Genomic DNA, 27,650 nt, shown 5'->3' on the forward strand with positions numbered 1-27,650 from the left:
TACCGACTGGAGACCATGCGGACTTATTCTAAGATCTCGAGGCTGACTTCCCTGTGCTTTCGGAATGCTTCATGATCTCACGTGGAGCTCGCTGGCAGCGGCACACACAGCTCCTGCACCTGCTGCAAAGTAACTTACTGTTCAACTCCAAAGGTGGAACCTTCTGCCAACGTCAAGCGTCCGCAGCGCAGAATGTTTTCATAGGGTACCTGATTTGAACCGAAAATGGATTCACCCTGTTTGAGCTTTAATGAAGTACCTTAAAAAACATCGGCCTCGACCACTTCATTATACATAACTGCAGCGAGTCTCTCCCCCATATTAAGCATGGAGAGTGGAAGGAGCTGCTCTTCACAGCTGCCACAGGAGCCCCCGGTGGCTGTTCTTGGCAGATCAGTGTGGGGGGATTTGATAGATGAAAGTGAGATTTTTCACCCTTGGACTTGAAGCCTCAACTGGTTGAGTTTTGAACAATGTGCTAAATGATTAAAACAGGTACTTTTATGCATCCAATCCTGTCTTTATATTAATTCATGCTAGGATTTCAGGATTAGCACAGCAGTCACCCCCCCCCAAAAAAAAAAAACAGATCACTGCTTTTGAAGCATTCTTTTATATTTCAATTATAGCCTAGAATGGTTTACAGCACACCTGGAAATCTGCCTTCAAAGGCATGATTTCATTACAATGTTTAATTTCCAAAGGCATTTTTGTGCCCAAGTTCCCACTACAGCTGGCTGCACCCTCAACGATACAGTACATCAATCCTGTCACCACGCCACCAAAATGAGTAATCAAGTCTTGACTCTGAGTTTACTAGAAAACCAGACATATCCTTCCCTATATAAAATTGCAGATCTAAATATTCTGAAGGATATTTTTAAATGTGTGAGCTTTCAGATGGGACCGTTTCCTCCACGATGTTTCACAGGGCAAGTCAACACCAGAAATCTATGCATTTCTCGAGCAACAAAATGCCAACAAACAGAACCAAGGCTATGTTTCTATTTAAAACTTAGGCCAACTTGCTTGAGTGGATTCTGACCCTATTGTTCATTTCCAGCTCCAGCGAGTCCATTAGTTGTTCCAATGTGACTGATGATATAGAAGAAATGAAATGTGGCTGAACGGAAAGAAAATAGGCTTTGACGTCAGTTCATCTCTCAGCTTCTACACTCACTGTCTCTGTAACTGTATGAGTGATGGAGCCTCCCAGAGTCTCGGAGCTTTTTCCTCTGCGAAATGGGGATGGTGATTACCCCCATCAGCCACAGGCTGTTCGGGGCATAAATGAGATAAAGACCGTCCACCATGTGCGTGGCCCACCTTACATAACTACTTCACAAATGGTGCTTTCTGTTGCAGCTGTGTATCACCACGATCATCACCCTAACTAACAAAAAAAAAAAGCAGACAAGCCTCAAGCATCTTCATCATCAGCCGCTATTGGCATCCCTGTCAACCACAGAATCAGAAAATAGAAGTTATCTGGAAATAAAGGAGAAGAGGCAGGCAAAAGCAGAAGCTGGAAGGTCTACGAGTAACATAAAAATCTAAAAGGTATAAGAAAAACATCACAAAGCAGTGTCTCCCCAAAGAGTTTCTTTAAGAGTCTCATTAAAGGTGTTTATGGGACACTGGAATATCACTCTGAAGCTTTCCGAGGGGATCTATCACGTGGGCTTAGGCTAGCCTGAAATGAGGCAATCCGGGGATTTAATTTAATAAACCATCTGAAAAAGATCCAATGCAGTTCTGCATTGCACCGAATTCCTTCATGGAGCACAGTGCCGTATAAGGGTATTCCACAGTATTCTGGATGACTAGGAGTGAGTCTGTATATGATAAATGAGGTAATATATGTAAGCAGTGATGGGCTATGTGATAATTATTTTACTTGGAAAAGAGCCCTTTTGTAAGCCTGGGTGGAGAAAGTGAGGGCAAACTTTGCAACTGCTTTGCAGGCCAGCCATGATTTATCACCTTTCACTAAAAGCAGTCTTGACATTTGGAGGTATGATTTTATGGTCCCTACTTCACTCAAACTGTAACATTCACTCAAATTAGTAGCACTTAAACTATAAAGGGTCCACAATAACTGCATCAACATTCTATAATTGATTTTGAAACAAAAAAAAGGTAAGTTTTACTTCTCCTGTGCTTTAAAGACCAGTATTTTAAGTTTCCTTTTCTCCTTCCCACCCAATCATTAAACGAGACCTGATCTCTGCTCTTCAAAATAAAAAAGAAAGAAAGAAAAAACACCCTGAGAAAGTATTCCATGGAATACACATATACTCCCAGATATACATGTGTGTGCATGTGCACACACAGAAAAGGAAGGTGACGAGGTATAAGGGAATCATGGTGTGGAAATAGTCTTGAGCTATAATTAATAATATAGAATTCCAAATAACAAGGCAAACCACTTTTAATGTCAAAACCTAATCCATGGCATAAGATACTTTTGTTGCTGCGGTACAGCCTTTTCCACAAGACACAGGGTATTTCCGGGTGACTCACATGCATTTATCCAAAGAAACCATTATTTAACTATTCAAGAAATGGGGTTACAGTGCAGAAGAGGCAGATAACCTGGAGGACACAGTTTCTACCTGCTATGGCCAGAACGACCTAGTTTAGAAGTGCTGAATTCAGTTATCCACCCCATCTGACACTGTTTCGTAAAGCTCTGCTCCAAGTAACTTCTCCATTCCCACCTCACCCCTCCCTATTCTTCCTCTGCCATATGCCTGCTCTGGAGAGCTCAACAGAGGAGAAAGACCCTGTCTCCAAGTTCTTATTACCCTGCTCTATTCAAGTTCACAAGGCCGCACGTTTACTCAGCCATGTCTCACAGTGCGCCACAAGAAACAGAACCAGAACCTAACCTCTCACTCAGACTAACACGTGCGCCAGGTAACTTCCTGTGTATCATCCAAGGGGCCACTAATCCCATCCAGCCCAGCTGAGGCCACACCAGGCCTGTGCATCAGCCACCTGCCAATTTCAACTCCAGCTGAATTCTGAAAGCTGAGCTCTTCTGCTAAACAGTGCCACGCGGTTGAAGAAAACGTGGTGGATTCCGAACAGAAACCCCCTCCTCCACGACCGAAAGGATTCTACCGCACTGCCCAAGTAAAATGCCTGAGACGCTTGCTTGGTTTATCTCCAAAGCACCAAACATAAGCCAGGTCCATCTAAGCCTCACAATACCTCTGTGTGAGCTCTAAATCCCGTTTTATTTCTCTAGTTTTCTTTAGAGAAAAACAGCTCTGGTGCCGTGAATTCTGCAAGGCGTTCACTGCAGATAAGAAAAAGAAGACAGAAGAACCAGTTCCCAGGGAGAGGAACCACATCTCTGAATCAACTGCTAAAAATGCCCGACTAAAATAACAACGGAAGAAGAGTCTCCCTAAACTGTCATTTGCATATGAGTAGCTTCCTGGTTTATTTGGTTTGGAGTTTTGCATTTTAACAGGAAAGCATAAGTGTATGTGAGCCCACAAAAACAGGTTTCTTCAGTGGCAGATTGGCCTGTAAATCCTCCAGCGTGAAAGTTAGATCCCTCTTGTGGGATCATCAAAAGACTATAGTGAAGAAGGCCTTTAAAAACAATTTGAGATGTTTCTGATTTGCTGTCCATTTATCTGTAAAAATGGTATTATCCCCCACAGTAGCTATTAATGAGGGTAAAGTTTTGTTTTTATTTTTTTTAGGGTTTTGTTTTTCTAGTTTTGTGACCAACAGCACAGCTTAAATGCTAACTGTTTATAAGGGTTACAGACACAATTTTGGCAATTACTAGGGACCAGGGATTAAATCCAGTGATCTTATCTCAAGCATTCTGAAGAGGTAATCATCCAGAAGCAAAAGTTTAAAATACCTTGCATTAGGTTGTAAGGGTTTCTCTGTAGGAGCATATAGTTTGGTTGTAAATTAAGAAGCAGAAAGGTTGAGATGCCTCCACATAAAATATAGAGGAATTACATACAAGCATTCAAACCTTCACTGAGGTATGGAAAATACTTCAAAAGATGACTAGACACAGACTCTGAAATAGCAGTTCACGCAATTAAATTCCAATGGCTTTGGAAAATAAACCACCATACATCAGTTGGATAACTGCAAAAAACAACTTATGCACAATCAACCTCTACTCTGGGTAGTCTGGGATTTCTATAACTGACACGTCTATAATTAACAACTGCACCATCTTCATTTTCCTAGGCAATCTCTTCATAAAAGTACAGGAAAAGAAACTGCAGAGTAACACAGACCCAAGAAGCAAATCTAGCCAAGAAAAACCCCTCCTTCAGAGGCTATACCACTCACTTGAATGCACAAAAAGATGAAGACTAGGGGATTACCTCACCTACAATCTGTCTATCAAGAAAACAGACACGGTGCCAATTTACCTTACAGAATTGACATTAAGCTGATAAGATTTCACATTATAATCTTTACAAAGAGGAAACACAGTACAAAATTCATAAATCTCCCCAGTAGCCTACTCTTCAATCGTTTCTTAATCATGGTTGATTATTTTAGTCCCCTGCAAATACAAACACATCTAGATGTGTTTAAGCTGGCTATAAAACACAGCAAATTCTGCTATTATCTCACGGGGCCAGGGAATGAGGTGTTCGAGGACTCCCATTATCACAGATAAATTTCCAATTCCCAAAAGATTAACATAAAATCAAGCCATAGCAATGTCTTTAGTGTAGGCTAGCTTTACTTTGATGAAAGGAAATGCATGTTAAGATGCTGTACCTTTATAAACTCTAGCCATTATGAAAATAGCAAAATGTGAGACGCTTCTATCATAACTTTTAGCTTTGGATAAATCAGCTTTCAGTAAAGATGAAAATACAAATTTGTAAAAGAAAAGGGGGATAACTTAAAGGATAATCACCAACGCTATGAAACGGTTATGGATTTTTTAGGCTCCTTTAAAACCAGGACTCTTATTCCAGCCTTAGAAGAGACCCAAGAGTTATCAAATTCATCCTTCCACAAAGTGCTGGATTTCCTAGTAAAAAAGTTTTCTGTCTTGAATAGAATATGGCCAGAAAGAATAGTCTCAAGTACTTTTATTATTTATCTCTCTTTAATTTATTATTTTTTAATTAAAGTGAAAGTGAAGTCGCTCAGTCATGTCTGACTCTGCGACCCTGTGGACTGTAGCCCTACCAGGCTCCTCCATTCATGGGATTCTCCAGGCAAGAATACTGGAGTGGGTTGCCATTTCCTTCTCCAGGGGATCTTCCCGACCCAGGATCGAGCCCACATCTCCCACATTACAGGCAAACGCTTTACCCTCTAAGCCACAAGGGAAAAAGTATAGTCAATTCTCTACCATATGCAAAAATAGACAGCCAGTGGGAACCTGCTGTCTAGCACAGCTTTGGGCTCTGTGACAACCTAGATGGGTGGGATGGGGTGGGGGTAGGAGAGAGGTCCAAGAGGGAGGGGATATATCTATACAAAGCAGATACACTTCATTGTACAGCAGAAACTAACACAAATTTATAAAGCAATTACATTCTAACAAAAATAACTCAGGAAAAAAAATGTAGAGTCAAGATTATTCCTAAAGGAAGTAATTCCAGCATATTTTTACATTTTATTGTAATTATTTATATTCCTTATTACTATTAAAGTGGCCTCCTTGCTTTTCTTAGAGCAGCAGTATTTAGCAGAAATATAATGTGAGCCATATACTTAATTTAAAATTTTCTAGTAGCTACTTTAAAAAGTACAAAGAAGTAAAATTCAAATTTCAATAAATTTTATTTAAAATGGTCATTCTAAGTATTATGCTTTTATTATGCAACTTCTTCCCTGGGTCTTTCCTGGGTCGGGAAGATCCCCTGAAGGAGGAAATGGCAACCCACTCCAGTATCCTGGACTGGAAAATCTTACGGACAGAGGAGCCAGGTGGGCTGCAGTACATGGGGTCACAACGAGTCGGGCACGAATGAGTGACTAACACTGACTTACTTACTTATGTAATTAATATAAAAATGACGAATGAGATTATTTTAACTTTTTGTCATACTAGATATTCAAAAGTTGCTGTATATTTTATACTTACTGCACATTTGAGTTTAAGCTAGCCACACTTCAAGTGCTCGATAGTCACATGTAGCCAGTGGCCATCCTACTGGACAGCACAATCTGAAATTAGTAACTGTTCAAGGAACTGAAAGATTTTGGCTCAGTGGTAGATCATAGTTTCTATGACTGCTGCTGCTGCTGCTGCTAAGTTGCTTCAGTCATGTCCGACTCTGTGCGACCCCATAGATGGCAGCCCACCAGGGTCCCCCATCCCTGGGATTCTCCAGGCAAGAACATTGGAGTGGATTGCTATGTCCTCCTCCAATGTATGAAAGTGAAAATGAAAGTGAAGTCGCTCAGTCATTTCCGACTCTTATCAACCCCATGGACTGCAGCCCACCAGGCTCCTCCATCCATGGGATTTTCCAGGCAAGAGTACTAGAGTGGGGTGCCACTGAGCCACCTAAAAATGCAACAAGGAGACTTATGAAAGGGTGAGAGTCCAATCTCTGGAGGGGCCTGGGTAATATCTTTTTTATTAACTTTTTATTTTATACTGGACAATACTTGATTAACAATGCTATGTTAGTTTCAGGTGTACAGTAAAGTGATTCAGTTATCCATATGCAGCTATCTATCCTCTTCTGATTCTTTTCTCATTTAGGTTGTTGCATAATACTAAGCAGAGTTCCCCGGGCCACAGAGCAGGTCCTTGATGGTTACCCATTTTATAGCAGTGTGCACATGTCCATCCCAAACTCCCTAACTCCCCTCCTCCCACCCATCCCCATCTGGCAGCCGTAAGTTCCTTCTCTAAGTCTGTGAGTCTGTGTCTGTTTCTGTTAATAAGTCCACTTGTATTATTTCTTTTCAGAGTCCGCATATAAGCAATATCATACGATATTTCTCTTTGTCTGATCTGAGTGGTTTGTCTTGCCAAGGAGACCACTGTATTGAGTGGTTCCTGTGTGCCCAACACTGTGATACAGTGGCAATTTTGCAAAAACTAACTCACTTAATCCTCTCAACAGCTCATGGAGGCTGCTACCCTTACCATCTGCATTCACAGATGAGAAAACAAAAGCACAGGGTACTACCCAAGATCACAGAGCAAGTCAGTGACAGAGCCAGGATTCAAACTCGGACAGTTTGGTTCAAGTTCACATTCCTAGCCACTAAACTCTGCTATTCTCCATGTTTTTATTTTTCAAATATGAGAGTTAATCATAAGGCAGCATTGTTTTTAGCTATTTTTCTCCCAATCTAGGGCAGTTATTTTTCAAGCCATGTGGGGGGTGGGAAAGGCACAAGGAGACGGGACTCCAGAAAATCCTATCGATCCCCTCAGCAAACAGAGCAGCTCCATCTTATCTATTGGAGTTCCACACAAGATTTTATTTGGGGGTAAGGGAAAGGGTAAACTCATTGATTCAAATATATTGTAGCTGTATTATCAGAATTCTAAATTTTCTGAGCCTCCTGTATCTCTCAAGTCTCCTCCTTAATAAAAGTTCCCAGTCAGAAACTCATACCTTTTTTTCTGAACTCATTCAAAAGAATTAAATTTTTTTTTCTTAAAGGGTTCATTTTATTTCCTCTTACCAGGTTCTTGTTATGTCTAATTGGCATCTCTGTGAGAAGGGAAAGGCAACCCACTCCAGTATTCTTGCCTGGAGAAGCCCACGGACAGAGAAGCCTGGCGGGCTATCGTCCATGGAGTCACAAAGAGTCGGACACGACTGAGTGGCTCACACTTGTGCTCACTTACTTCCTCCGGCCACTCCAGTCCCCATCATTTTCCTACCACTTGGTTCTTTCTTACAAGGCAAGGTGCCTGTGCCATGCTTCAGCTTGGAATCTTTTGATGGCTTTCTATTTCAAGGCAGTGTTTTATTCCCTAAAGGAGTCAAAGAGTATTTATTAGAAGGCTTAAATAACTGTGCAACACCGAGCTCAGCACATATATTTTTTTTAACTGCAGGACTTATGAGAGTGTTTCTCAAAGCATCTTACCACGGCCCCTTTCTCTGCCATCACACGTCCCTGGGAATTAGAACAGTGGAGTCAGCCTACCTGGACCATAAAAGTGGACGGCAAGGGCAGTCGCTGGCAGGCTTGTAAGAAGCATTAAATGAGCTGATCAACAAAAGGTGCTCAGCATAGCACACGGTGCATTCAAAGGTGGTGATTATTTTAATTATTTTCGTGACACATTTTAGGAACAATGTCCTATGGGATCTGTTAATAGTTAAAAGTACTTAGACGCATCAAACCCTTCAAAAGTGGTCTCCACCTATCTGCCCACCTGCTCCTTCCTCTCCTCCATAACCCCTACACACACACACACACACACACACACACACACACACACACACAGATCAGTACAAACTGCCCTCTGCCCTTCCCTGAAAATTCCATGTTCTTTCCTGTTTCTATACCTTGGCACAGGATGTTCCCTTTCTTTGTTTCTTGTTTTTCCTATTCTCCCAGTTCTTGGGGTTTTGGGAGCAGAGACCCTGTCATATTCTGCTTCCCCAGGAGATAACTGTTTACTGATCACATGAACCAGGCCTGGGAACCGAAATGGCAGCAAAGCCGTGCACTCAAAACCAGATTTGACCTTCGAAAAGTTTACCATATTAGTTCAGGGATTTTTGAGAACAAGCCCACGGTTCTCCTTGCTTGGCCCTGCAATAAACCTTTTTTTGGCCCCAAACTCAGACATGTCGGTTTGGCCTCACTGTGTATCAAACACACGAACCTGCATTCAGTAACACAGGAACCTGCATTCAGTAACAGGAGGATGGAGTCATACAGGACACCGTCAAAGGCCAGCAGAGAGACAACGAGGCCTTTGGTGACCCAAGGTGCCTCAGGATGACCTTTCATTTTGCTGGAAGAGGAATATGTGTTTAACCCTAAAACACGTATCCTTTTTCATTAACGCTTGAGTATATTTAAAAAATCACTGTTCATTAAAAAACAAGTTTACCATATGGACAGAGATCATTGTACATTTGCCAAAATCCACAGAACACACACCACCAAGAGTGAACCCTCACGTAAATTATGGACTTTGAGTGATAGGATGTGTTAATGTGGGTTCACTGACTGTAACAAAGGTGCCACCCTGCTGTGGGGTGTTGAGAGTGGGGAAGCACTGTGGGCGGAACAACTGTGCTTTCCACTCAAATTTGCTATACACCTAAAACTGCCTTAAAAAATACAGCCTATGTTTTTTGGGGTTTTTTTTGACCACAGCATGTAGCTTGCAGGGTCTTAGCTCTCCAACCAGGGACTGAACCCATGTCCTCTGCCATGGAAGCATGGGGTCCCAACCCCCGGACTGCCAGGAAATCCCCTACAATGTTTTGGGCTTTTTGTTTTTGTTTTTTGGGTGCGTTGGGTCTTAACTGTGGCATGTGAACTCTTAGTTGTAGCATGTGAGATCTTGGTCCCTGCCCAGGGATCAAACCTGGGCCCCCCTGCATTGGGGGCGCAGAGTCTTAACCAATGAACCACCAGGGATTCCCCTCTAGAGTCTATTTTTAAGTTATCTAATACAACACCAATTGTAATTAATGTATATCAAAATTGAAATAAAAATTTATTTCATTTTCTTAATACAAAGCTGAGAAGGCAATGGCAACCCACTCCAGTACTCTCGCCTGGGAAATCCCATGGATGGAGGAGCCTGGTAGGCTGCAGTCCATGGGATCACTAAGAGTGGGACACGACTGAGCGACTTCACTTTCACTTTTCACTTTCATCCACTGGAGAAGGAAATGGCAACCCACTCCCGTGTTCTTGCCTGGAGAATCCCAGGGACAGGGGAGCCTTGTGGGCTGCCCTCTATGGGGTCGCACAGAGTCAGACACGACTGAAGCAACTTAACAGCAGCAGCAAACTATAAAACATGCATGTTTTATGCCGATTTACACACGGATGCTTAAATGCATACACCCCAATGTGCTACTAATAAGGTAAAAAGAGCCAACTATCAACCACCAAGGTCAGAACCTTTCACATGCTTATCCAATTGTGTCAGTTACCAAGCTACATGTATCCTTTGGGCAGGACAGTCTCCTCCACAGGAAAAGAAAAGTCAAAGGAAGACCTGAACACCGAAACCAATGTATAAACATGAAGACCAGTCAGAGAAACAAGCACTCAGGTGAAACAGTCCTTCAGAGGATAAGAGGCAGCCTGCGGTAGGTGCCAAGGGGAGAGGAAGACCTTCTCTGACCCCAACTCCTTGTGCAAATGGAAAGAGGGTGTGGATCCTGAGAGGTGAGGAAACAGATCAAATGTGATCATTTTTCAGAGGGACCACTCTGAGAACTGGGCAATGATATCCCAGGGCCCACGGCAATCACAGGCTCTTCCTTACCCTAAGGAGGGCTTGACTCTCAGGGGTCTGCCATCATTTCAATGCTGGCAACCATTCAACCACGGTCCCTTACCTACCAGCCTACAAAGCTCTCAAGAAACAAATGCCTGAGTGGGTCTCTCTCAAAAGTCTCTTCTCCTGAACGTCTATAAGGCTGCAAAACAGCAGGGCTTGCTTATTACCAAAGGGCATATTGCTCTAAGAGTCTCTTCTCAAGAGAGGTAACGTGACTGTCTAAATGGTGAACCGTGGGTTTGCTTAAAGCCCAAAGAAAACATGGGTCATGAGGAATCTTAAGAGGAACAAAACTCCCATTTTACAAGCTCCCACAAAAAAAGCTTCAATGGTCATGCTCACAATAAATGCTTTTTTTTTTTTTTTTACCCTCTTTGAAGAGGAGAGTATAGAAACAAACGAAAAATAAAAGCAGCTATATCCATCCCATACGTGGGAGTGTTCTCCTTGATATGTAGCTGGAACATCAAAACCCCAGCTACCCCACTTGATTATTTTTAAAGAGAATGAATGACTTAGGGGAGGAGACTCTCATTACAGCCTCCTCATGGGCTGAAAGCAAAGGGAGCTGCCACACACACACCCTTATTTCCTCCCCCCAACCGCCCCCAGCCCCATGCAAGCCCTAGGGGGTGTCCTTGCTTCTCACAGCATCAGAGCAGGTCCCCGCATCCACCGAAAGGTGTTACGAGGGAGGCCGTGCTGGGAATCACAGGATGCTTAGAAACCAGGCTGAGGCTGACAAGCCGGGTCCCCGGGCTGCGCTGTGGCCTCTCCACTCCTCACACACGCGCCCTTACCTCCCGCAGCTCCAGCCTCTGGGCCACCGCCTCCAGGCACTCCTGCCCCGTGCTCTCCACAGACAGCGTGCACTCGATGACACTGCTGTCCAGCAGGCGAATGCGGGTGACAAAGCAGTTCTTGCTCAGGACGTTGTAGCGCCGCGTCCGGCGCAGCTTCAGGCCGAAAGGCATGGCTCTGCAGGCCTGGGATGCTGCCCTCGTGTCCTGGCGCCCACGCCCTTGAGATGGCCTTAGCAGCTTCGTGATGGGGCACTACCACCCGTGCGGAAAAAGGCGTCCATGCCCGGCGTGGCGCTCCGGAGGGTCGCTGCAAACACAAATGTAGCAGCAAGGTTACGAGCTGGAAGGGAAGCTCCAGGCGGCACATGTTTCTCCCACATGAGCACATCCCCCCTGAGGCCCAGATTCAAGAGCCTGCAAACTGATGCTCCCAAGTGCCTTGGTGGAACCCTTGCACTTGACCTTATCTTACAATGGTGATATGACAAGATCCACTTTATGGCTAGAGACACAGATGTTCAGAGAATTAAAAGGACTCATCCAAGAACCCACATGGCAAAGCCAGTATTCAAACCAATGTTTATGCAACTTCAATTTACATTTTTTAAGAGATCATATTTCATTTATTAGATAGGCACAGACAAAAAAAAAATTAGTAATACCCATCACTGAGGAAAATTCTGGGAAAACATTTTTTGGTGAGAGTATAAACTGATGAAATGCTAAAAAACAAAGCTTGGTTAATAATACATAAAACTTTAAATGTATATATCCTTTTACTCTCTGAACTACTTCAAGAAATATTTTCTAGAGGTACATTTGTCCAACTTCGAAAAGGACATCCACTGAAAAATTGTTTATAAGTAGCACTCTAGTATTGTGCCTGGAGAATCATGGACAGAGGAGCCTGGTGGGCTACAGTCTGTAGGGCTGCAAAGAGTTGGACATGACTGAAGCAACTTAGCATGTACATATAGCATAAAATGAAACATTTTCTCTATCAACAGAGGATTGGTTACGTAAGTAGTACTATACCCACAGAGTGTAAAAATGTGTTATCACTGACAATTGAACTAAATATATCATTTGCAAAGTTGTTTGAATTAGGCTAGGTAGCTAGTATTTTTAGTGTGGCAATCAAGGACATGGAATTAAATGGAATTAAAAAAAGCAAGATGCTTACTGTATGCATAGATTCCAGTTGCATAAAATTAAAAATATGTAGAGAAAGACACATTCTTGTGTATATATTAAGTGTTTCTGAAAGGATGCACAGAAAACTGCTGGGTGGCTGCTTCTTGGGAGAGAAATCTTTTACTTTTCTGTGTGTTCTAACAAAGATTTATTCTTAATCTACTTACAGAGCATCACTTTTATAATTGAAAAAAATAGGTAACCAAAACGTGTGCTGCGAGATCACTGATGACAGAAGGAAAAGTTACTCTATTAACTCTGGTTGAGTTAAAAACTGAATACTTATGACAACGCAGGTAAAGAAAATCTCTTTCAATGTATGAAAGTGAAAGTGTTAGTCACTGAGTTGTGTCCCACTCTCCGTGACCCCATGGACTTGCAGCCCGCCAGGAATTCTCCAGGCAAGAATACTTGCCTGGAGTGGGTAGCCATGCCCTTCTCCAGGGGATCTTCCCGGCCCAGGAACTGAACTCTCTCCTGCACAGCAGGTGATTCTTTACCCTCTGAGCCACTGGGAAGCTCCTTCAGTGTACCCATGGTAGTTTTAATGATGGCTGTTTCAGGTGAATAGAATTATGAGAGACTTTGTGGTTTAATGTTCCTTTGACTACTCTTGATTTTCTGTTTTTATTGTTGTGAACACTGCTTTAATGATCGGGGAAAACACAGTGAATAAAATATTATGTTTACTTAAGAACCAACCTTCTATTAAAACCATCCAACAGCTTGTATTGAAGTCAGTGTAACCATAAGGTTGGAGAAGTCTTAGATGGGCAGCAATACTTGGAGTTCAATAAGATATTTATCTCTCATTGCCCCTCTTTACCCAGCTATCACAAAGTTTGCTTCAAGTATCATTAACTTCAAATTTCTTAAGTCTCTTCTCTATTCTTTTTTAGATAAACTTTTTATCTTATATTGGAGTATAGATGATTAACAATGTTGTGTTAGTTTCTGGTTTATAACAAAGTGATTCAATTATACATATACATGTATCCTTTCTCAAATTCTTTTCCTATTTAGGTTGTTACATAATACAGCCTGTCCGCTCAAGAAAGAAGGAGTGAAATTTGAACTTTTTTTAAACTTTTAAATTTATTGTCTCATTTCAACCCCATTACCAGCTCTCTGGTGTTGATTTATAATCCCTATTTTACAGATGGAAAAAGTGGGATTCAATAATTTAAGCAATTCATTGATCCTGAACTTAAAATCTAATCTTGCTCCTCTTTTAACATTATTTGTCTTTATTTTTAATACTTATACTTATTTTATTTACTGTATTATCTTATTTATTATTGGGTGATAGAAAATGAGATGAATATGCATTTAATTATTAATTATAAATTAGTAATTAATGATGAGTTAGTCTGCAACTTTTTTTTTTAAGAAAAAGTGAATACATGAATTCTTTAATGTATTTAAAATCACAGCTGTATCCTTTTTTCACCAAATATTTAGACAGATGTGGGGAACCACCCTATTCTCATTTTATTCCTTTACAAAATGCTTGATGCAAAAGCCCATCACCAAACTACACCAAATTTAACTCACTAATAACAAGATTTACTGACCCCCAGATGTCCCATGAATGCCAGTGATGACATTATTGCCATGGACAACACAAGAATAAAATAACAACAACAAAAGCAGCTTTACCATCCGCCCTGTGCCAGCAAGGCTCTCACTGGAAGGTTTCCAATGCTCTCATCTTCCAAAGAAGCCAGACATGTCCACATGGCCTCTCTGTTCAACTTTCTGTTTCCCGTGAAGCATAAAGAACCATCTCCTGTTCATATGATCGTTTTGTTAATTTGATTCCCCAAGTCAGGCTGCTACCTCTGAGCCCCCAACACTTAGATAGACAAACAGGAATAGCTACTTGCAGGAATTCTTGAATTAATAATTCTAATGGCTTCAATATTTAGAAATCACTCCTTGTCAGAAATCACCCCAGGCCTCAAGCCAGGAGGTTGTCAGGACACAACCCTACAACACAGCCAAACACACTCCCGAGACTCCCTGGGCCAGCCTCTGATGTCTGCCCTCGGCACATTCCTTAGCGTGACAGGTACATGTTTTATGAAGGCTTAAAATACATATGCAAGAGACCTGGGCTTGGTAAAATAGATGAACGTTTCTAAATCACTTTATGTTGGCAGAGTGTCGTGTTTACCTCCAAGATAGGCCAACCTGATGATCTCCTGATATCGGCAGAAAAAAACACGGAGGGACCCACCCAAAAAAGGAGAAAAAAGAGAGAGAGTATCAGCATTCAACTACGAAGTCCTTAAAGGGTTTACCCCTCTCACATTTCCATGAACTTGCTAAAACACAGGGCAGGAGACATCAAGATTCGATCCCTATACTGAAAAACTAGAGAGGCTCAGAGAGAGAAAAATATTTGCTCTGTGGGCACAAGTCACATTTCTCATCCTGGGCCGGCACTTTACCTTTGGGCGTGCCACTCTGAATACCTAGGAAAGAATGCGGCTGGCTTGGTGCACATGTATCCCAGCCACTGCTAAACACAGTCCCTGCTTTTAAATACATATTTGACAGGACACGATCCATAATACAGGGATAAAAAGTACACCGTACAACAACGTGCACAGATAAACATTGTTTTTATAATGAGCAAAAACACACAAATAAATGGGGGAAAAAGTAAGTTCACCAAAATGACTGTTATCTCAGGGCCCCATGGTGATGGTATCAAGCAGAACTCTCATTTTATATTTCATATATTGTACAATCATCCATCAGTCTCTGCAGGAAATTGGTTCTAGGACCTCAACAGAGACCAAAATTCGAGGATGCTCAAGTCCTTATGTAAAACAGCACGGTGTTTGCAAAGAACCTATCTTATACTTTAATTCATCTCTAGATTACTTACAATACCTAATACAATATAAATGCTTTGGAAAGAACTGGCCAGTCTGGCAAACTCAAGTTTTGCTTTTTGGAACTTTCTGGAACTTTCCTTTTCAAAAATATTTCTGAAGTTGGTTGAACCCACATATGTGGATCCCGTGGCTACAAAGGGCCAATTGTATTTCTGAATTGTTCTAACATTTTACAACTGCCTTATTTTTATAACTAAAGATTCTTTTCAAATATACTAGCTACAGAAAATGGTACATCAGGTGCAATATCTGACAATACACCTCCTAGAAAATACTTATTTTAAGTTTTAAAGAACTTTTGAAATCTTCATTTTGCCAGACACTTGCCAGGTAAACTGTCAACAAAAAAGCTTAAAAGAAAACTGGTCTGGTTCCTCTAAAAGTCAATGTCATGAAAAAAAAATTGAACAGAAAGGATTGGAGGCAGACTGCTCCAGAGTAAGAGAAATTCTGGAGTTATAAAAACAAAATGCAATGGGTGACCTTCATAAAACCGAGCTTGGAAAAAAAAATAGTTATAAAACACATAAGACATTAGGGAAATCTGAAATAGGGAGTAGAAATGAGATGATATGAATGTTTTATGGTTTTCTTCTTTTTCAATAGTGGAACTGTGGTTATGTTCATCCCAGATTGCTTAGTGGTAAAAAATCTGCCTGCAATGCAGGAGACATGGGTTTGATTCCTAGGTCAGGAAGATCCCCTGGAGAAGGAAATGGCAATCCACTCCAGTATTCTTGCCTGGGAAATCTCATGAGCAGAGGAGTCTGGCAGGGTCTATGGGGTCGCAAAGAGTCAGACACAACTTAGTGACTAAACAACAACAACAACATTATATATTTAGGTGTAAAACGTCACTCACTTAACAGAAGGAGAGAGAATTCCAAATGAGCTGAGCAGTTCTAAGATTCAAAGTTTAATCTCAGGGAACAGGACACACTCAAACCTTGGTAGGAGAACTGGATTCATCCAGAGAGGCTGAGAATGGGTGTCAATTATTTATTCTCAGTTTACTCATTCATAAAGATAAACTCAACCTCAGACTGTGCTCAGTTGCTCATTCATGTTCGACACTCTGTGACCCCATGGACTGTAGCCCACCAGGCTCCTCTGACCATGGGAATCTCCAGGCAAGAGTACTGGAGTGGCTTTATTCACCTGTAAAGATAATCTCTTCCCAGGTGTTTGTGAGGTGCCAATGAGAAAACATTTCCTGGGTGTGCTCAGTAAGTGTGGGTGTTTTCCCCTCCTATGCCCCTAGCTGTGAGCTGGGTTTGCTCAAGGATAGCAGAGCAGGTGTGTTTCAAAAGGACTTGAGGATCTTGGCACCTACTGTGGACAAAGTCTTTTAAAAGAGAAAACAGGCAGGGACTTCTCTGGTGGTCCAGTGGTGGAGACATTGCCTTCAAATGCAGGGGGTGTGGGTTAGATCCCCAGTCAGGAGACATATCCCATATGCCTTACAGCAAAAAAAAAAAAACAACCCAAAACATAAAAGAGAAACAGCACTGTAACAAAGTCAACAAAGACTTTTTAAATGGCCCACATCCCTCCCCCTCAAAAAAAAATTTAAAAAGAAAAAGGCAAAACAAAGAATATAAAGTTTAGCATGAAGCAATGACAATTCCATGGTGAAACCTGACCAAGTGTAAAACAAAATCATGGCCTCTCCCAGCACTGCTCTCTTGCCATCCCCCTGACTCTGACATCTAGAGCAGAAATGAACCAGCCATTAGAGGAAATGTCCCATTACCAGCCCATCCTCAGTGGGTCAGAAGACTGTCATCTCAGGCAATAACGTGTGTAGAGTGCGTGGTGTCAGCAACTGGTTTGGGGTTTGGTTTCTTTGGCTTGTTTTTTGGTAGAAGGTTGATTCTAAACTGTCTTTGGTTTTATAACTCATTTGACTGTGTCTTGAGAAGGCAATGGCACCCCACTCCAGTTCTCTTGCCTGGAGGATCCCATGGACGGAAGAGCCTGGTAGGCTGCAGTCTGTGGGGTCGCGAGGAGTCAGACACGACTGAGCGACTTCACTTTCACTTTTCACTTTCATGCATTGGAGAAGGAAATGGCAACCCACTCCAGTGTTCTTCCCTGGAGAATCCCAGGGACAGGGGAGCCTGTGGGCTGCTGTCTATGGGGTCCACAGAGTCGGACACGACTGAAGCGACTTAGCAGCAGCAGCAGCAGCTACAACCGTAGGCACATCCCAGTCTCTCTCACACTGAAGAATCTCCCATAGGCCTCTGGGCTCCCAAGTAGCATTCTGAAGGGAAAGATCAGTATCGGATTCAGCTCTGTGCTCCCCTGTGACCTGGAAATGGAGCTCTGGCCATGGCAGGAAGCTGAATAAATATTTGTCGCTATGATGAAAGAAAGAATGAATCCAAAAAAACAGTTGAGATTTTTGAAACCAGGGCAGGACAAGCATCTCCAGATGACCTCAGGAGACTGGAGGAATCTGACTTGGGGAAGCTTAAGAGAGGCTTAAACCATGGAAAAAATGGCATGAGACATTATTTAGCTCCCTGGTACTTCTTGGGGGAAAAGTTTTACCCAGATTTCTAAAAGTTCCATTTCTCCAGCCTTTGATGTGCCATATTCCGGGGGTGGTCTTGAAGACCAGAAAGATGCCATATGCCCAGAAGCTCTCTGCAAAAACTACACCGGAACTACTGATGGGTCAGTGTTTCAGTGTGCCCGTGACTGTTGAAAGCAATTTGTTGGGATATTTGCTCTGTAAACACCCCACTCCTTTCATGTAATAGGCAACAGTAAGAGAGAACGTACAGAAAGCTTTAAAGTCACTTCTAAAACCCACTCCTGACTAATCCATCAGATTTCCCAAACCTCTAACATGTACATATCCATCTTTAACTATCAGCTGTGAATTTCTATTACTTTGTATTCTTTTTATCTAAACATATCAGTGAAAATCCTGCCAGTTAAAAACAAAGCAAAGACAGCTTCATCATCATACAGAAAAAATTATTTGGCTGATCTAATAAATCTTTAAATATGATGGGTTAAAAGTAGAGAGATCTTTCATAATGTCAACCAAATACAGCTTACTCTTCTTTATTAAATTACCTGTACGGCGTTTAGAAAAATGAAAGACAGAAATTAAAACCCAAATCTTCAAGACGGTCATCACACTTTCTCTTGCCTTCTCATGCTGTATTACATATACTTGCCTTCTTTCCCCGCCCCACAAGATGTAAGTTCTGAAATCACTAGCAGAAGCTAACTGTTGATGAGCCGCATTCTTTGTTTACCAACAGCTTCTGGAATCTCTCCAGCATTCCATATTATCACAACTCCCAAGCACACCTCACAGAACTATGTAACCCTGGTCTGGGTGTGAGAAGGGAAAAACTGATGTAACTCACACATCCTGTGTATAAACCTGCATAAGGCACAGCTTGGTTTTGAAAAATGCTACGTCATTTTCCTAAGGGGAGTTTTAAAAAAGCATGGGGTGAGAGGGGATGAAAATGTCTTCTCTGACTCCCTCTTTGAAGAGCAGCAGGAAGGAGGGAGGGTGGGGTGAAACAGGAGATTGGGTTTGACACATAAACACTACCATGTATAAAGTAGGGAGCTAGAGGGAAGCTGCTGTATAACACAGGGAGCTCAGCCCGGTGCTCTGTGAGGACCTAGAGGGGTGGGATGGAGGGGGTGGGAGGGAGGTTCAGGGGGGAGGGGATACGTGTATACTTCTAGCTGATTCACTTCATTGTACAGCAAAACTAACACAACACTGTAAAGCAATTATACTCAAACAGAATAGCAGAAAGGAAGTTCATTTTGTTTAGTAAAAAAATCAGACTATTAGTCTCTACTATAAATTTGACATATACCCATATGTCTAATTATTTTTAGCCAAATAAAATTTTTGTGCAAGGTCTGAAATGCAAATCTCTTTCAGTTGCTAAACAACTACAACAAAAACAGAATGGCCACATTTTAAAATCCATTTATTTCTCTCCCACCAACTCACTTTCAAACATTCAGCGGTGAGATGCAAGAAGTGTGTCCAAAAATACATTTTCCAACATTCTCATGCACTCACTACGTAGTTCGCCTTTCAAGCCCTTCTTAAGCTGTATTTAGAGTGAGAAGAAAGGTTCCTACTATAGGGCCCCATCACAGGGGTGCCTCACCCATGGGAAAGGTAGCTACATGGTAACATCTCTGCAGAACATGGCTGAAAATCAGGAAACAGAGCCAAAACAGCCTTTGAGCATTCAAATATCACAGGGCCCCTAAGTCCAACAACATACAGTTTTGCTTGGGGAAACAACACTCTCACAGTTCATTCGCTCTAACTTTACATACCTTTATACAGCAGCCATGAAATTAAAAGACGCTTACTCCTTGGAAGAAAAGTTATGACCAACCTAGATAGCATATTCAAAAGCAGAGACATTACTTTGCCAACAAAGGTCTGTCTAGTCAAGGCTATGGTTTTTCCAGTGGTCATGTATGGATGTGAGAGTTGGACTGTGAAGAAAGCTGAGCGCCCAAGAATTGATGCTTTTGAACTGTGGTGTTGGAGAAGACTCCTGAGAGTCCCTTGGACTGCAAGGAGATTCAACCAGTCCCTTCTGAAGGAGATCAGCCCTGGGTGTTCTTTGGAAGGAATGATGCTAAAGCTGAAACTCCAGTACTTTGGCCACCTCATGCGAAGAGTTGACTCATTGGAAAAGACCCTGATGCTGGGAGGGATTGGGGGCAGGAGGAGAAGGGGACAACAGAGGATGAGATGACTGGATGGGATCACTGACTTGATGGACGTGAGTCTGAGTGAACTCCGAGAGTTGGTGAGGGACAGGGAGGCCTGGCGTGCTGCAATTCATGGAGTCGCAAAGACTCAGACATGACTGAGCGACTGAACTGAACTGAACTGATATAGCTAAATCCGCCCTTAACAGATTCAAAAGGGATAAGGAAAAGCACCTTGGCAGGGCATAAAATCAGCAATGAGGGAGGTGACAGATAAACTGTAAAATGATACTGGTGGTAAAGAAACTGCCCACCAGTGCAGGAGACACAGGAGGTGTAAGTTCGATCCCTGGGTTGAGAAGATCCCCTGGAGTAGGAAATGGAAGCCCACGCCAGGATTCTTGCCTGGAGAATCCCGTGGACAGAAGAGCCTGGCGGGCTCCAGTCCAGGAGGTCACAAAGAGTCAGACACGACTGAGCGTGTGCACAACAGCTCTATTGAAAACAATCTGCAGTAAAAGGGAATGATTAAATAACATCCAGTGGACTCTGGTTAAGAAGGCAGAAAATGAATATACTTTTAAACAGTCCCATTCATAGTGGTTAAAACTAACAAGAAAAAAAAAATGGTTCTTGAGAAGGTAAAGCTTCTGTTACTTGGAATCTTTTTTTTTTTTTTCCTTAAGCATGTGGTTCCCTTTTATTTCTGCTCTTATACTCAGAAGCAAACCAGTTCCAAAAAGTATCAGATGCTGCCATTTTTAACTGGGGAAGGGAGAAGGAGAGGGGAGGACAGGGAGATGCAGAGGAAACAGAGACCTGCAGAAGGCAACTCTGGGAAAACAAGCAGTTGACAAGGTCCCCCAAGGTCAATGTTTAAAAAAATCATTTCCCCACCCCTAACTTTGAGGATTACTGCCCTGAGGTTTCTAGAGAGACAGGCTCTTCCCACAAGAAGCACCTTAAAATGTGAAAATTTCCATTTTTCACTTAACTAAACTTTTAAGGCATTCAAAGTACCTCTTGAATATTTACCAATGAAATGATATGGTGTTTGGAATTTGCTTAAAAGGAATGGGGTGGGGGAACTCAGGGTCGGAAGGGTGGGTAGAGGTGAAGCAATACTGGTCTACTGGCCATGAGTAGACAGGTCTTAAGGGTTGGAGCCAGGCATGTCAGGGCTCAGACCACTCTCTACAGCTTTGTGCTTGCCATCTTTTCCTTATTAAAAAGCTGCTTTTTTTTTTTTCTTTTAATAAAGAAGTATTTCTTAAATGGTACTTTGAAAGTAACCTGGTATAACAGATAACAGTGCCTACTTTGCAAGAGGTATTTTACAGAAAAATAGGGTCAATATTTTCCCTCCAACCCAACCCCTCTTGCCCTTCCAAAGTAAACCTTACATCTAAGTAGATCAAATTGACAGTGGAGTATTTCATTTCATTTTTAAAAGATGACAGGAATAGCTCTTTTGGTAGGTAAAGTGACAAGTTGGATAAAATACAGAGAACAATCAATCGGGCATAAGATAAGGGATTCTTCTCTGTCCAACTTGCATAATCACCTGTATCAAAATACCTGACTCGGGTTTACTCCTTAAATGAGTTCTCTCTGTCTATTCATGCCAGGAATGCTTTGTCCTAAAGACTCCACCCTTCTTTGAGAGACCGTAGAATCTGCAGCTCTCAATTCCAGCTCTTTCTTCTGTCAGTGTCTACACCCACAGCATGGTGATGTGTGTCCTGGAATGTTCAAGCCAATCGCAGTCAGTGACCAGACTGGGCGATTCCTGCAAGTGTCAGAACATAAAGAAGGCAATGATGGGCGCCTCCGTGTTTAAAGGAGATTCGAGGCCAGGGGTGCCCTGCTGAGCTTTAACTCCAAAGGCCCTAGGAGATGGCGCCTCCTAACACCCCATTTCACAGGACAGGGCATCAAGGCTGCAGAGCTCAAGATCTCACCAGTTCCTAACGACACTATCTGACCTGCCACATTCTGACTCAAGGAACCATTTCTAATAAAATCCAGGAAGCAGGTTGGAAGCCATGACCTGGTGGCAGGAAAATGACAGTGACTGAAGCACGCCACCACATTCTATCAGGAGGACTGCGGCACGCCCTCTGCAGCCTGCCGCTGCTCCCCCCAGATACATGACTCAGACGTGGCTCAGGCAGACCCTGAGGCGGCTGAGCCATTTTCAGCCCTAGCATGTTCTATCCAGAGGCCATGGCAACAGGACAGGTCGTGTTTGACCCACGGCACACCCCCCTACCCCCGAGGCCTCTTACCTAAATGGCTTTCCTCCTACAGTCCTGGTCTGTGGTCTATGCCACCCAGTGGGGTAATCCTAGCACAGGTCACACACAACCTCTTCAAAAACCAATTTCAGAAACAATCGCAAGAGCCGTCACCGAGGGTTTCCAGTCTGGTCATGTGACTCACTTGTGAAAATTAAAAAAAAAAAAAAAAAAACTGGCTGAAGGTAAACATACCTTTCACGTGCTTCACCCCCCTGCCCTTGGGATGAACACCCTGAAGGGACAAAGCTGATGAAGAGCAGGGGCTCTTCGTGAGAGGCTGCAGCAAGTGAACTCCCTCAGCCCAGTTTCCACACCTCCCTTTCCTCCGCTTCCTTCCTGCCCTGAGTTCCCTGTCCAGGGCTTTCAGATGGGAGGACTCATCTGTGTCACTTCCTCTGCAGAGGCAGCAGCCAAGCACCTCTGCCCACTCTCTCCCTCCGGGTCTGCGCCATCCAGCGCTGGCTTCCCTGGGCGCATCGCCTTGTTCCCGAGTCTCTCCAGCCCCGTCAGTGAGCCTCGCCCCGATGTGGACTCGTTTCCATGCACAAGCTACTTCAAAGCCACCTCACTTTCTCCATGTGTAACATGGGGGGTGATAAGAGTCCCAGCCCTCAGAGAGCCGTTGGAGGAATGATAGGAGTTTAGTGCCATTTGGGGGCTGGCCCAGCGCCTGGCATGTGGTCCACCCTGCGGCTGTTCTCTCTTGCTGCCCTTGTTACTGTTATTTCACTGAATATTGCAGGAAGCCCAAGAAAACCCAGACTATCGCCAAGTCCCCAAAGAATTAAAAAAACAAAAACAGTTTTCCAACAAATCAATGGTTTTGGAATGCTTAAAGTTAAGGCTATTCATCATAAGGAGGCAAAACATGAATGAAAAACAAGCAATTACTGGTCCCGCTGATGGAGAACCATGACAGGACGCCCAGTGAGTCAGGAACACAGCCAAGTGGGTTCTAAAGTATTATAATACAACCACCTCTTGGGAGCCAAGATGCTGAATCAGAGGGGAGAAAGAATGGAAACAGGTATGAACTAGTGTCAGCTGTCAGAGAGTTGCATAATCCCAACTGATGCAATCAAATGTTAATTACTAATGGGAGAAAACAAAGCTTCTACATATGGATAGATGGTCATGCGACAAGTACGTCCCTTCATGTAGGAAGACTATGTACACATATGCACCAATGCATGGCAAACCCACCCTAACTATCCTTTCTTTTCACACACACACACACACACACACACACACACAGTAGGTACTTGGTAAAAACTTATGTTGTACTAAGTCGTTCTGAGTGACAGTACAAAAATCTGTCTACCTCTAACATAGCATAGTAACTTCACTGTTGTAAGAACATTTTCTTCGTGTTAGGATCAGTGACCTCAAACCTGAAGATCTGTTCAGCTGCCTGCATCTCGCAGAGCAAGTCTGGGCCTTGAGAAAGGAGACACTGCACATGGCGTGATCCTTTCCCTGCACAGGGGGTGTCTGTGCCCTCTGTGGTGTGAGCCTGGTTAGGACCAGGGCAAATGTCAAGTACTTCTGTTCGCAATTGGGACTTTTAGCTCTTAAAAACTGAAAAACTTACACATATACAGTTCTAACAAATTCATATCTAACAAATGCAGCAAAGACTATACAGAGTAAATCTCATCCAAGAGGCCCCCTTTTGCTCTGATTTATATTTTAAAATGTTAAGGATTTCAAATTTCCCTGGAAATAAACAACATCTACTGAAATCTTTGTACATAAACAGAAAAAGAAAGAAAGAAAGAAATCCCTGGGGAAAAATGCATATCTGCTTTTCAACTAGATTGTTAGAGGGCAGGAACCAACAATGTTTTACACAACTTCTATAACCCCAAATCCTTCTGCACTGTAAGTAACACATATTCTGACTCAGCAATGCCACTTTGGGGTAACTAACTGGAAATAAAAGCAATGGATCTTAAGGTTACATGCAAGGATGCTGCAGTAAACATTATCTATAGTAGAGAGTGGGACTAAGAACAACCCCTAGTAGAGTTATGACCAAATAAATTCTGTAATTGTCACAGTATTTTTGGTATCATGCAGTTATTAATAAATTAGGAATATCTGAACCTACGAACTCAGAGCAACACTCATTAAAAATTCTAAAACTATTGGCTTCCTGGAAAAGTTGATAGAAGGGGGAAAACAGCACAGCCAGTCATCTTGAACGTTTCTGCTTATACAAGCTCGGAAAAAGGTGAAGACCCTTTCCATCCATCCTCAGAGAGATGAAGGGCAAGCAGAACGTCTACTTTGTCTTTATAGCTTTTGGAATATTGTATTATACACACACAAAAATTTACTTTAAACCACTTAGTCTCTGCCTCTCCTAAATACTATACGAAGGAAATTTGGAAGCAGTCTTCCTTCAGGAGTAGTATTATATCAGCTATCATTTATCACTTCAGTCACAGCATCATTTGAGTGATTAACTGCTATGTGCCAAAACTGAGCTAAAGACTTTTCATGCATCATATCAATTAATCAACACAATCCCAATCTACAGGTAAGACAACAGACTATACAACCTGGCCAGTCGCTAAGCAAGCAGGTGCCAGAGGCTCCCTCCAAAGTCCAGTCTTTCACCATCAGATTATACGGCAGGATGCACATTCGCCATATATGCCCTCTTGATACATATCAATATTTAGAACACTATCTCACTAACCATATGGCTTTCAGCATCATATATAATCATCCCTTGAGTAAAAGCAAAAGGAAAAAAGTCACTTGGGATCAAGCATTCCTTTTCAAAATTAGAACTAATTAAAGCCACTTAATCACAAGGCTTCCCTTGTGGCTCAGCTGGTAAAGAATCCACCTGCAATGCAGGAGACCTGGGTTCGAAAAAGGGAAAGACTCCCCACTCCAGTATTCTGGCCTGGAGAATTCCATGAACTGTATAGTCCATGGGGACACAAAGAGTCTGACAAAACTTCGTCACTTAATTGTCGAACATGTGTGAGTTTTCATTCTTTTGAATTATTCGAGTTAGAAATGTCATTCTTTTTCTCCCTTTAAAACTTTTAATAATCTTTAAGGTTTTGTGTTTATAAATTAATTAAAAGAAAATTGGAAATTATAGAAAATTAAAAGGAAAAAATAAAGTCACTCATAATGTCATGACTCAGATCAACATAAAACTTCTGTCCATTTTATCCCATTCTTTTAATTAAGTATATTTTAAATGTGTTTACATAGTTGGAACTGTACAACATTGAGCTGTTTCTTTCTTTCTCACTCCTACTTTTTCTCTTTGCATATTACAGAAAATTTTTAAAAAACAAGTTTGAACTGTTACATCATATTCTATGGGATAGATCAACATTTCTCCATTGCTGAAAGCTTTGCTCTGATTTTTTGCCATTGGTAAAGAAGATTTGCCTAGACTTCTGATCATTTTTTTACGATAGATAAGAGGGAGTGTTATCAAGTCAAAAGCTACACGTTTTTAAAAGTCTCAAGTCTCATTGTATAATTCTAAATCGATTCCCAAAGGACTATAAAATGCAGAAACCATGACAAATTGCTAAGACTTCCAATTCTTCACCTGTACAATGACTGAAATACCTTTGTTTCCTTAAATACTGTAATAAAAAGCTATATGATACAACAGAAATTAAACTTGAGAGTCAAAGTATAAAGATTAAGTTAAAGCTTCCTTCCCTTACTGGATTACCATCAGCACAACTCCCCCAAAACCTGAAAAGCCTCAGAAAGGAAAATTTCAAGCCAAAAGGGAGACAGCAAAGCCCCAAAGCTCCATGTGACAAGAGGTCTGGGAAACAGAACACCTTCCAATATCCAGCCTGCAATAAATGGCATCCCCTCTCTCCAGAGCTACAGTGCTGTAACACAGCAGCAGTTCTAAGGACAGCTTTTGAGAAACGGAATATGTTGCCCTCCATCAAGAGGTAACTATGGAAATTACTTCACTTTCTCTTTTCACTTTCATGCACTGCAGGGGGAAATGGCAACCCACTCCAGTGTTCTTGCCTGGAGAATCCCAGGGATGGTGGGGCATGGTGGGCTGCCGTCTATGGGGTCACACAGAGTCGGACACGACTGAAGCGACTTAGCAGCAGCAGCAGCATGGAAATTACTTGGCCTGAACATCAAATGTCTGTACTTCCTTATATATATATATCATTTCCTCAAAAACTATTATTCACTCAGCACAGACTACTGATTGTGGGAAATCCCAAAGAACAAGTAAAGACACCCTCTCTCCCTACAGAGTCGTAGGAAATGCTAGGTAAGGATAAAAACCAAGAGCAATCAATGCTCGGAGCAGTTAAAGAGATTAGCAAGGGCAAGAAGGAAAGGAGTAAATGAAAACGCACACCAACCATCTGGAGACTGTTTTAGGCTTTAGGATAACCTACAAAAAGTAGAAAGGGAAATGACAAAGGTTGGTGGCTCAAGAAGAGCTTCAAGGATGGACAGTTTTTTGGCTGAAGGTGATGTTCAAGCTCATTTTATTTCACATAAACATAAGACATGAGACAGAAGCAATGGAAGGTCCAAACATATACAGCACAAGAATAAAAATTAAAACACTCTGTTGATCTTACTATCACGTACAGTGTTTTGAAACTGTTCCATTTACTCAAACATTGTCATAATCACTAGTTCTCCAGAGCAGTTAAGTCAAGATGGTAAATGAGTATTCTAATACTGCAGCTCAAACAAGCAAGTAGTGAAGAACAAAGAGGCCTTTCTACTACCTGCTCATGGACATTCTCACGGGAGAGTGAACTGATTTGGAAAAAATGTAATGGCACTCAGTCACAAGGTTAGAACTTTCAGATGATGGTTAAACACAACAAAGAAAAATGGCCCAGGGTGACCATATTTCAGTAACTCATTCCAACAACAATCTTCACTGTGTTGAAATTTCTTCTTTGTAAAATACCCTTAAATCTCTACTTCTAATTTTATCCACTTCTCCTTAACAATCTTTCATCTTGAAGAGGGAAACTGTGAGCCATCATCTCTACATCACACCTTCAAATATTTAACACTTATTATGACATGCACTACTTCAGATTCCAACTTAATCTTTCCTTTCTTACCTTCTCTTTTTAGGTACTAGCTTGCTGCCCTTTATCTCTATGGTTCCCTATTAACTCTAAATTCCCCTTATCTTCTTCTAGTTGCAGAAGTGAAATGAGACAAGCTATCTTTACAACTTATCTCATTGAGATGAGCTCATGAT

At 42.1% G+C, this 27,650-nt stretch overlaps 1 protein-coding gene across 1 annotated transcript in view; it reads right to left on the reverse strand.

Annotated features, from left to right (window-relative positions):
• PTPN14 (protein tyrosine phosphatase non-receptor type 14) overlaps window positions 1-27,650 on the reverse strand; it is a 196,340-nt gene that overhangs the window by 112,239 nt on the left and 56,451 nt on the right. The window contains exon 2 of the mRNA XM_005901280.3: window positions 11,269-11,578. Within this exon, the coding sequence (XP_005901342.1) occupies window positions 11,269-11,442 (174 nt within the window). The 5' untranslated portion in view covers window positions 11,443-11,578. The remainder of the gene's footprint in view (window positions 1-11,268; window positions 11,579-27,650) is intronic.

This window comes from Bos mutus, chromosome 16 (genome assembly GCF_027580195.1).
Source record: "Bos mutus isolate GX-2022 chromosome 16, NWIPB_WYAK_1.1, whole genome shotgun sequence".
Classification (NCBI taxonomy): Eukaryota; Metazoa; Chordata; class Mammalia; order Artiodactyla; family Bovidae; genus Bos; species Bos mutus.